General features: G+C 29.8%; 2 protein-coding genes and 1 non-coding gene across 3 annotated transcripts; 2 read left to right on the top strand and 1 right to left on the bottom strand.

Moving 5' to 3' along the window:
* Window positions 1-1,491: 1,491 nt before the first annotated feature.
* Window positions 1,492-3,774, top strand: LOC130499502 (piriformospora indica-insensitive protein 2). Its single transcript, XM_056993626.1, has 2 exons — window positions 1,492-2,110; window positions 2,501-3,774. Exons 1-2 carry the CDS (start codon window positions 1,895-1,897, stop codon window positions 3,578-3,580), a joined length of 1,296 nt encoding a protein of 431 aa, XP_056849606.1. The 5' UTR covers window positions 1,492-1,894; the 3' UTR covers window positions 3,581-3,774.
* A 1,384-nt stretch (window positions 3,775-5,158) lies between these two features.
* On the top strand, window positions 5,159-5,829 carry LOC108826711 (protein IDA). The gene has a single exon (XM_018600088.2). The coding sequence runs from the start codon at window positions 5,269-5,271 to the stop codon at window positions 5,494-5,496; it is 228 nt and encodes a 75-aa protein (XP_018455590.1). The 5' UTR covers window positions 5,159-5,268; the 3' UTR covers window positions 5,497-5,829.
* Window positions 5,830-6,193: 364 nt separating this feature from the next.
* Window positions 6,194-6,265, bottom strand: TRNAP-AGG (transfer RNA proline (anticodon AGG)). Its single transcript has one exon. It is a non-coding gene; the product is annotated as a tRNA-Pro (tRNA).
* Between the last annotated feature and the right edge of the window lie 5,126 nt (window positions 6,266-11,391).

The following is an 11,391-nucleotide window of genomic DNA, read 5'->3' as shown; positions in this document are numbered from 1 at the left end:
GTGGTAAGTCCAATGATTTAGGCAGCATCTGAAATTTTACTAAATTAACTGTTAAAAACTAGAACGATGCCCATGTACCATGAAAGAAAGTTTACAATACACTGATAAAAATGTATAAAATGATTAGAAAATTTTAAACAACACTAATAAGTATAAGCTTAAAAATATAGAGCATTTAAATTAAAACTCAATATTTTCGTAGGAGTTAACCCACATATTTTGAGAGAAATAAAAAAATTAAAAATATTGTTTAAAGCATATTTTCATCATAAACTAACAAAAGATAATGATCAAAGAGCTTTTGAACTTTTGTTGTCTCCGTTTCTCTAAAGAATAAAATGAAAATATTTTTAATGCATATTTTCATCACAAACTAACAGAAGATAATGGTCAAGGAGGTTTGGAGCCTTTGTTGTCTCTGTTTCTCTCAAGAATAAAAATTTCATTGTGGTAAATCCAATGATTTAGGCAGATTTCAATTCAAAAAAAAAAAATGATTTAGGCAGCATATGAAGTTTTACTAACTTAATTGTTAAAACCATGTAATAACTGAAATGTGTTTATTTTTAATTAGTTTCAAATATTCAGTTATTTTTAATATTTTTACATGACTTAGCTAAACGGATAATAAGACATATCTTATTTAGTATTAACATATTTGGAATTTTATTACAACAAACTTATAAATAAAAAATATATATTTAGTATTATCCATAAAGGAACATAGTTGCATGTAAGATATTTTTTGTAAGACATATTCCCTCTCTTTCATAATAAGTGTCATTCTAACTTTTTTTGTTATACAAAAATGTTATTTTAAAATTCTAATGGAAATTATACTTATTTTCAGCTGAAATTACAAATTATATTGATTTATAAATAATTTTATTTATCTCAGATACTATTGATTAGACATGTGTAATTAATAATAACTTATATATATTTCCCTCACTTTCTTAATCTATGTGAAAATGTCAAAGTGACACTTATATTAAAATTGATAGAGTATTGTTTTTCAAAAATGTAGTATTTTTTAAGATGAGTTTCAAAACTGGAGGTTGCAGAATTAACAGTCCTCTTGTGACTTGGATCTTCTCTACCTTTCGCTTTCACTCGACCTACTCTCTTTTATCATTTTCAATACCATTATTGTTTCTGTTTTTTTTTCCTGCTTTGTTAACTGTGCCTTGCTTTTAAAGGTTTTGTTTTATAAATCTTTATTGCTAATGCTTAGACTGTGACAAAAAAAAAATATTGCTAATGCTTAGTCCTTGTCTAAACCTCTGGCTATATACCCTGTAACTTTACAACCTACTCCAATATGCGCATATATTAAGCAAACGATAAACCTGTCATGAATATTTTGAAAAATTGCAAATGCTTGGTCGGTTATTTGGATTTAACCCCATAAATTCAGTTTTGTCATGTTGTGGACTGCTGAGGTGCTAACATATGTCTATATAACACATACAGCTGTGTTTTTATGTAATCATAAGTTAGAGAAACAGATTTGGCTTTTACTCTCTTGTTCTTTCTTGGGTCACTACTTCTTGGCATCTCCTCTATAACAAACCCTAAAGAGAAACAAAGATGGAAAGCAGAGGAACTCTAAACCATTATCCTTTTTTCTCATGAAATTTCTTGTCTCAAACTAATCTCTATTGGAGAAAAATAAATACTGTTAAGGGTTGTTTTCTTCGAAAAATCTTGTGTACATATCAACCAACATTCATGGTTCTCAAAAGGGTCCCATTAACACATTGTGGTGATAGCTTTGTTTTCATCTTCCAAGATTTGCTTCAACAAGTGGAATAATTCCAATACAGAGATAAGATCCACACAAGACTTTTTTATCCTCCTCTTCTTGTATCTTCTCATTATAGCTTCAGTGAAGATGCTTAGATTCACAAAGAAGCAGCAATTGTATTTTTTACTATGTGTGTGGTGTATGTTGGTGGATTGGAGCAGCGCAGAAACAGAGGAAAGTGAAGGAGGTCCAATGGAGAAAACAGAGAAAGCTGCTCTCTACTTTACAATTCAAGGGTTTGTTGGTGACTCTTGGAATGGTTCCTACCTTTTTCCTGACCCATGTGGTTGGACTCCGATCCAGGTCCTTTTTCTCATCATTTTCTTCTTTGATCTCATTTTTTGTTCAAAACATTACCAATTATGATAAAAGACGTTGAACTTATGAATATGGTTGAAAGTTGAAGTAAGCATATTTCTATCTATTCGTTGATAAAAGAAAGGGAGAGCATATTTCTATTTATATGATCTAAAGCCAGAAGATACAAAGCGAGATTTTACTTTCTTTATTTAGTAATTAATAATCAAAATTCCTCTGTTCCATTTTGGTGTGTACTCAACTTCACCAGTGGAATAATAATTAGTTATATCTCCAGTTTCAGAGAACAATATCACTTCCTTTTTTGTGTAACATAAAAAATTCAATTATATATATCGTCCTTAAATATCCAATTCTTTGTTGTTAACTCTGCAGGGTGTAACTTGTGATCTATTTGATGATCTTTGGTATGTGACTGCTTTAAGCTTTGGGTCTATGCGAGACAACTCTCTTTCTTGTACTGAGATTCCAGTCATCAGACCACAACTCTCTGAGCTCAAGCACCTCAAGTCTCTCTCTATATTCAACTGCTTCACATCACCAAACCAATATCTAGCTTCAATTTCAGATGAGAAGTGGCTAGATCTCTCTAAGAACTTGGAGACACTTGAGATCAGATCAAACCCGGGACTGATCGGTGAACTCCCTTCTTTCATCACTAGCCTCACCAATCTTCAATCTCTAGTGTTGCTAGAAAACCGGTTAACAGGTTCATTGCGAGAGAATTTAGCCAAGTTAACCAGACTCAGACGCTTAGTATTGTCTGGAAACCGGTTTACAGGGAGAATCCCGGAGGTCTATGGCTTAACCGAATTATTGATATTGGATCTAAGCAGGAATTTCTTCTCTGGACCGTTGCCTTTAAGCGTTGGAGGATTGAGTTCACTGCTGAAACTCGATGTTAGTAACAATAACTTGGAAGGAAAGTTACCTGAAGAGTTACAGTCCTTAAAGAATTTGACTCTTTTGGATCTTAGGAACAACAGCTTCTCAGGTGGATTGACCAAAGAGATCCAAGAGATGAGTTCATTGGTTGAACTAGTTTTGTCCAACAACCAGCTAGAAGGGGACTTATCAGGAATAAAGTGGAGAAATCTGAAGAATTTGGTGGTTTTAGATCTCTCCAACACAGGGTTAAAAGGAGAGATTCCATGGTCAATCTTGGAGCTCAAGAAACTGAGGTTCTTAGGTCTAAGTAACAACAGTCTCGGAGGCAAACTCTTACCTCAAATGGAAACAGAAATGCCTTGTCTCAACGCGCTCTATGTAAATGGAAATAACATCAGTGGAGAGCTGGGGTTCTCTGAGAAGTTCTATGAGAGGATGGGAAGAAGACTTGGTGTTTGGGGAAACCCTAATCTGTGTTACCACGGTGATGAAATCAAGAACATTCGTGATCATGCTCCTTTTGGAGTGAACCAATGCAAGAGAATCAAGGCGGAGACTTTGGCTTAAGACAGAACGTGGAACTTGGAAAGTTACGAAGTTGTGGTCTTTTCAACCATGCATTTAAATTCAACTTTGCCAGTATATCTTGTGTGCATTTTTTTCTATTTTTGTTACTAATAGTAGTAAGTATCAATCATAACATGTGTACGTATAAATAAAGGAAAGAAACCTCAATTGGAATATGCCCTTTTTCAAAAAAAAAAAAAAAAAAAAAAAAAACCTCAATTGGAAGAAAAAAAAATCGTTATTTGTTTTTCTGCAGAGCCACCAAAGAACAAGGCGATCTTTTTTTTTTGTGAACACCATCAGAAGGCGATCAAATGTAGTGAAATAACAAAACAACTGCACGAGGATCAAACTTGATGGGTTTATTTTAATAAGAAAATGCACTCGAAATTATCGTTTAGTTTTGAGCACTCCATAAAGATTATAAAGATGTATTAGTATTTCATCAAAGGAGGATTCAGGATTGTATGACTTTTGCGACATGTCTAAACGTGGTAAGTATGTTTGAACTTTACTTTGCTTTGGCATTTTGTAAAATACGGAGAAAAGTCTATTCAAAGAAGAAGAAGTTGATCTTCAAAAAAAAAAAAAAAGAAGAAGAAGTCCGATTTAAATGAAGAATCAGGTGGATATCCATATCAATAATGGAGTAAACGAATAAAAACTGCTGTCAAATCAAATAGTGTATAATCTAGTCAACCCTCCAAACTACTTGTTTGTCTTACTTTCTTAAAATACCTTCTCACGCAAAAGATTTAGGTTGGTATACATTGTTTTAACGTGTTTTCTGCATGAACTTTCAGTATTTTTCATACTTTGTTGAAAAGCACGTGTAATTAGTTAATTCTACACATTCGTTTCATTAAACATAAGTTTTTTTCTGTATCATGATTAACCTATATATACTCAATGTTACCTGTTCTAGTCTTTTTACAATATGGTATATAACACATCACTTTAGTGTCTAAGTTAAAATTATCATCGCACTAGCATTTTGGTAATTATAATAAGATTTCAGAAACTTAATATATTTTTGCTATGGTTTTAATTTTATTTGCCGTGTATCGTATTTTAAGGATGCTATCTCACCATCTTCGTCTTCTCTTTTTGTGCCCGAAATATTTGGTGTTCAAGAAAGCACAAGTCAAGTTTGATATTATGATACTTACGAAAGCGAAAAGCTAATCTTGCTTTACTATTCCAGTATTCTACATCTTATGATAATTACTGTTGAATGTTTGAATATTACAACAACAAAACAAAACTAGCTAAACAGTGATGACGCCCATAAAACTATTTAATATTCTCGTCAACGAACTTGGCATAATAAAATGGAAATACTTGAAATAAACGACGGTCACCTCAAACCAGATTCCCATTTCCTAAGTATAAAATGGAATTATTTACATTATAAGAAATTAACAAAAGTCGACGACGGCTACAAAAAAAACTCAATATTTGAAAAGATTTAGAGTAAATTAATAAGGAAAATTCAAAGTCTCTCATTAACGTAGGATTCACTCCTCTCTTACCGTTCCACTCTTTCCCCCTCATTTCCGCTACACTTATTTCCATCAAATCCACACACACGCACATGTTATATATACACATAGACATAGACTTACATATTATTCATTCTATTCATCAGTTAAACTAAAACAAGAAGCAAAAACATTTATTACTACCAAATGGCTCCGTGTCGTACGATGGTTCTGCTCTGTCTTGTCCTGTTTCTGGCGACCAGTAGCTCTTCTGTGGCCGCCACAAGAATTGGAGCCACGGTGAAGACGAAGGATATGAAGAGCTTAGGGTTTAAAGACAGCCTTATTTCTGGTTACTTGCCCAAAGGTGTTCCCATTCCTCCTTCTGCTCCTTCTAAGAGACACAACTCTCTCGTTGACTCTCTTCCTCATTGATTCTTTTTTCTTCATAATTTTGTTGTTTATTCAATGTAATTTTTGGGGTTTTGTTTTGTAGTTTCAGATCTGCATAGTTACTTATAAGATATACTGTTTGTATATGTTTGCATTTTTGTTTTGTAGTTTTAAATCTTCATAGTAACATATAGGATATACTCTTTGTATATGTTTGCATACGTCTATATACACTAATGATTTTTTCATATGATTAATATATATGTTCAAACTCATGAAAGCCATATAAAGATCAAGAAATTCAAATAACTCATCTTGTAATCCTTGTGTCATAGTTTACTGCATTACACATCATCCGCTTAATCAAACACATGTTCGTCCCAGTCTTGGCATGTTCTTGAATTATGTCGCAAGTTCATGAAGTTAACAACTTTATCGTTTGACCAAAAACAAAACTTTATCATCAATTAGACACCGGACAACTCATGTCGAAAGCTCATGAAGTTAACACGTGCAAAAAGTTGTTAAGATATACTTTAATAAATGTGTAAAACACACACTTGTACTGTGAAATTTGTCTCTCTTAAGAAGATATATATACACTTAATAAATAGACATCAGACGTTAAGAGTTTGAAGGTATAATGGAATCAAGCATTAGAGAAAATACAACCCACAATACATAGAAGAAACATGTTATGTAGCCGTATTGAAAAAAAATATCAAAAAAGGAAAACAAAGGGGCATTCCGAGAATTGAACTCGGGACCTCTCGCACCCTAAGCGAGAATCATACCACTAGACCAAATGCCCTTAAGATACCAGCATGTTTCAAAAATAATTGAATCTGATCTTCACCATTTTCTCAAGCGGTCAGAACAAATGGGTCGGGATATTCAACCAATCGTACCCTTCGCACTTCTCCAGCGCCTGAGTCGGATCCACAAGCTTCGCATGCATGAACACAGTAATTAATCCACAAGGGCGCCTCCTTTAAACACGTTGTTTGTGAGTCTGTGACAGTCAAGGTTTCATTTTCTCTATCTCTAGACTCTAGTCCCGTCCGTTTCTCCATCACTTCTCTAGCTGCGCATCCTTCGAAGCTCTCGCCTGCTCAAAAAGTTAAATATTAGCTCAAAATTTCGCTGAAACGCGATTTGTTGTTATGATTGGTTACAAGTTACAACAGTATATGTCCCACCCATAACACTTCTTCTATTATTTTTTAAAAAAATGTTTTTGTAATTGTTTATAACTTTCTTTTGTAAAATGTAAAATTTTTGTATTATTTTAGTGTTTGACAAAAGATACAAAGTAATTGAAGCAAAAGGTAAAAAATACCATTAAATAACATGTATGACAAAACTAAACCACTACAACAAATGACTGAAAAGGCCAAGAACTAAAATCCAAAGCAGATGAATGGAACCAGTGAAGCGTGCTAAGCCTTTGGTAAATCGGAAACGAACGGGAAAACATCTCAGTTATCAGGAACTGCTGAGAACGTGATCACCCAAAACCCTAGAAACCACGACTCTTACGACTCTTACAAAGTCTTGCACCGGGGGTATAGAAGAAGAGCCGAGAAACCGATGATGTCATTGTTTGGTAGATTCGACAAAAATTACAGCGTCCAGCAAATCAACTGTGACCGTTACATCTGTCCAAGGTATATAATCCACGAAACGTGTTGTTCAAATTTTCATTGGGCCAGTTCAGTTATTTGTTATGTTTTAGGCCCAGTTAACTTGAGCTATAATTATTGAAAATTTGAAATAGTGGATAAACAACTGTAATAGTGCAAAAAGAGAATATTGAAATGAATACTTTTTATCTTTTTTGCAAAAAAGAAGAAGATGAAATGAATACATTTTGTAACTTTCGAATTCTAAAATAATTTAATAATTTTAATATTTTATTTATTTTAAAATAATTATTTATCCTCAATGTTATATATTTCGAGATTTAAAGTCTTATTCCAATTAAAATACATTTGTGTGATAATGGAATTCATGAAAGGGACATAACAAAACAAGGCACAACGTAAATATGGATTTTATTTAAATACATATACCTTGTGTAATAGTTACTCAATTTTATAAAAATATGAGTTACAAAAAGTTAGATAGTTATAAGTTTCCAGTTACAAAAAGAAAACAAAAGTTATATAAGGTTTCGGAAACACCTTTAATCTCTAAAATCCATTACCAAGTTGTGGATTAAAGTTAGATAGTCTTCTATGATTTTTATCTCCAGTTTCAGCTGCAATAAATATAAATAAAAAAATTACCCATGGAGAGAGCATATTCCTTCAGAATATTATTTGATTGTGTGGTACATCTTTCTATTTTTGTCAACGATTGTGTGGTTATTTGAGTTTAATAATCGGTAGTATTTTACAAATGACTGGCTATTTCATTTTCATAAATAAATTTAACTGATACATATATTAAAGTATATCTAATTTTACCAAAATAAATTATGTAAAATTGCAAGGTACAAGACCATTTTCATCCAATTTTAACTAAATCAAACTGTTAGTACGCACATATATTACTGGCATGTTAATATATTTTTTTGGCATCTAGCATGTTAAGAATTAAACAAGCTTCAGAGGTTCATGTGGAGTTTTTTTTCTTAAAGATGCTTTTTTGTTTTTATACAAAAAGATAAGAATTAAAAGAGATAAAAAATGTAGCCAATATTTTTATTTCAGATGATATGTAATACAATAAAAGATTCTATAGGTTTAGACTAGTTTATTTGTCTTGTGTTTTAAAAAAAAACACAAAACAAATAAAGTTTCTTTTGTTTTGAACAAAGACCTATAGTATCTTTTATTGTGTTCATTATACATATTGATTTCCTTCGTTTTTTCACATTCATTATATTTTACAGAAATCAGTTAGCACAAACTCAAATTAAGTATAAAAATTAAGTATCAAAATGGAGAAAGAGCAGTAATAGATAAGATGAAATGACGTATTTTGAAGGACCCTGTTAAGCACTACTTTCACTTTTTTTTGATCAAACAAGCACTACTTTCACTTTGATTGAATAACTGCTCTGAAATCATTGAGCTCATTTTGTCTCTGTCTATCTGTTTTAGACTTTTGGTCAAATTGCAGTTTTCTTTTGCTGTGGAACCGCTCTCTCAACTCTTTTCGACCCATTTGTATGCAATATTAAGTATGTGATTTAAATAAAAATTAATAAATTATAAAAAATAAATAGTCATAAAAAATGAAACTAAAAGAAAAATCAGAATATAATTTAGAATAAATATTTATTAATTGTAAAAGTTAAATTTAAATAATAATAGTAGCTCTTAATTATAATTTTAATTCATAAAATCTTTGTTAGTAGCTTTTTAAGAAATTAATGTAAACACAATACATAAAATAATTTGTCAAATAATATTATAAAGATATATACTATAAATTTTGGTTTCTTCTGCAAAACAAAAGAAAGGAGTTGGCTACATTTTTTCTCAAAGTAAAAACGTTGAATATGTAAAAATCTCAAAGTAAAAAACTTCAGTTGAAAATATTTTTTTGAACAATATTGAAGATCAAATGGATTACAATATTAGTCTTCTATGAAAATACATTATTTGTAGTAGTTATTTAGATATTCTTATTGGTCCAATTAATGAATTTCTAAGAATTATTTCCTAGATCCAACATACACTTTAAAACAACTTAATTTGATAAAATTAAATGAAATAAAATTGATTTTTGTTTCAAATAAAATAAATAATGTAGTTTATTAAAAGAACTTGTCTGCGGAAAAATGTGATTTGAATTTCTGTTAAAAGTGCAAAAGAAGATAATCTGCAAAATCCAGAGTATATTCATTGCATGTTATCAGACTTTTTACAATAAATCTAACTTTTTTTTAAATTTGTAATTTAATTCATTAAAAATTAAGTTTCCAAAGTAAAATTTATTAAGAACCATTCAAAATAGCATAAAAGTTCTGATCTTAATTTATATTTAAAATAATAAAATTTAATAAATTATCATCACAATAAAGAATATGTTGAAGTTAGAAAACGAATTCAGATTACTTTTAAGTTAAATTTAAAAACCTTATGAGGAACTCAAAATATTATTGAAAAAGTAATTTAATATTTTAACGTTAAATTGTAAAATATATTGAAGTAGATACAATTGATACTAAATTATGCAGGACAAACATAAACATTAAACAAAAAGTATATAAAAATTAAATATGACTTTACTTTCACCATATCAGACTAAACTTTAGTATTTACCTAAAATTCTTTGTTATTATTTTTGCAAATGATCAAAATAAAAATATTAAAACCTTTTTTGTTTTACTTTTCTAACTCTAAATTATAGGTTTGATCGTTCATCTTGCATATAAATTTAAATTTTAGGTTATTTCTAAATATTAAGTAATTCCTCTGTTTGATATATACAAGCATAGTTCAACCATTAGAAGTTATTAATTATAAATTTGATGGTTATAATTGATAAAAAGTTTGGGTCAAAGAAGATTAGGAAAAAAATAGAGAACAAATTGAAATGAGGTTAATATAATTTATGTTTTGGTTTCTGTTAATTTTAGTGGTTAATTTCAGACCTTTAAACATGTATTTTTAGCTTTTAGTTTTTGTATTAATAAAAAAATATAAAATGTTCTATTAAGAACATGAAACTATGAAACTCTTATATAAAAATAGAAAATTCATTTTAACAGAAAAACTAAAATCATATTTTAGATCACATATCTTTTAAAAGGAAATTTACAAAATTTAAATTTCCTAAAACCAACATTATTGTAGGAAAATGCATGTATAACAGTATGTGGATACTACTTATTTTTATGACAAAATATAAGTATGAACTTAGATATGCAAAAAGGTTAACAATAGAATTATCCTCGGCATTATACTAAGAAGATAAGGCATAACCTTCTCATATAGTATTCTAAACTAAATAAATTATACAAGATAAGATGACAAAGGTATATATTCAGATTCGTGATAGTTCATTGTTAAATGTTTAGGGAATTTAAAATGTTGATCAACAGATTCTTTTTGTTGTTGCAATTATTCACATGTCTTTGTAATCAAGAACATTCGAAGAAAGACACACGTAGGATCCATTATTTCTTTCCCCCTAAATTGACGAAACATATTTGTTTCATAGTACTTAATTTGTTAACTAAATAATATACTTGACGCTATAGCAAATATAATAAACAATTTAATACATTCAACTGTGCATATATTTTTACTGAGGTACTAATTTAAAATTTAATATATTTTATGCTTAATACAAAATAATTTCAAGTCGTTGTATCTATTTTGAATGAAATGAGTAAAGAGTACCACATCGATTCTTCAATCAATTAGACGTTCAGCCAAGTATTGGTTTGTTAAAAGGCTAAGTGGAATAATTCATGTGGATATACCTCTTTTCTGAGTTATCTGAAAACAGACATAAAACGAATTATGATTCCATATTTAAATATAGTACAATTAACGCGGTTCTATAGAAAATTCTAAGTTCGAAATCTCTAAGAATTCTGAATTAGGAGTAATATTACTTCACCAAGAGAATAATATCAAACTTCCTGTCAAACTATAACTGAAAGTACAGACGATTTCACAGTGGAATACATAAAATAAATAAGATATAATTCTTTTTCATTCACTAAACCAAAAAAAAAACAAATATCTCAATTCAGTAACAAGTAAATTAAACACAATCTTCATTAAAATACTGCATTTTTTTTATTATAATTTTTTTAGGATAGTCTAATCCTAAACTAAAAACTCTTCGTAAAGCATAAACTTCAATTTTTCAAATTTCTAGAAATATTCAACAATTACGTTGTCACCTAACCCAAAACAATGACACTAAAAACTTAATCACACAGAAATTCTCCAAATTCTTTCAAAAAAAAAA

The sequence above is a fragment of the Raphanus sativus genome, chromosome 9 (assembly GCF_000801105.2).
Source record: "Raphanus sativus cultivar WK10039 chromosome 9, ASM80110v3, whole genome shotgun sequence".
In the NCBI taxonomy this organism is placed as follows: domain Eukaryota; kingdom Viridiplantae; phylum Streptophyta; class Magnoliopsida; order Brassicales; family Brassicaceae; genus Raphanus; species Raphanus sativus.
The sequence above is the reverse complement of the archived record's forward strand: the minus strand, read 5'-3'. Positions and strand labels throughout refer to the sequence as shown.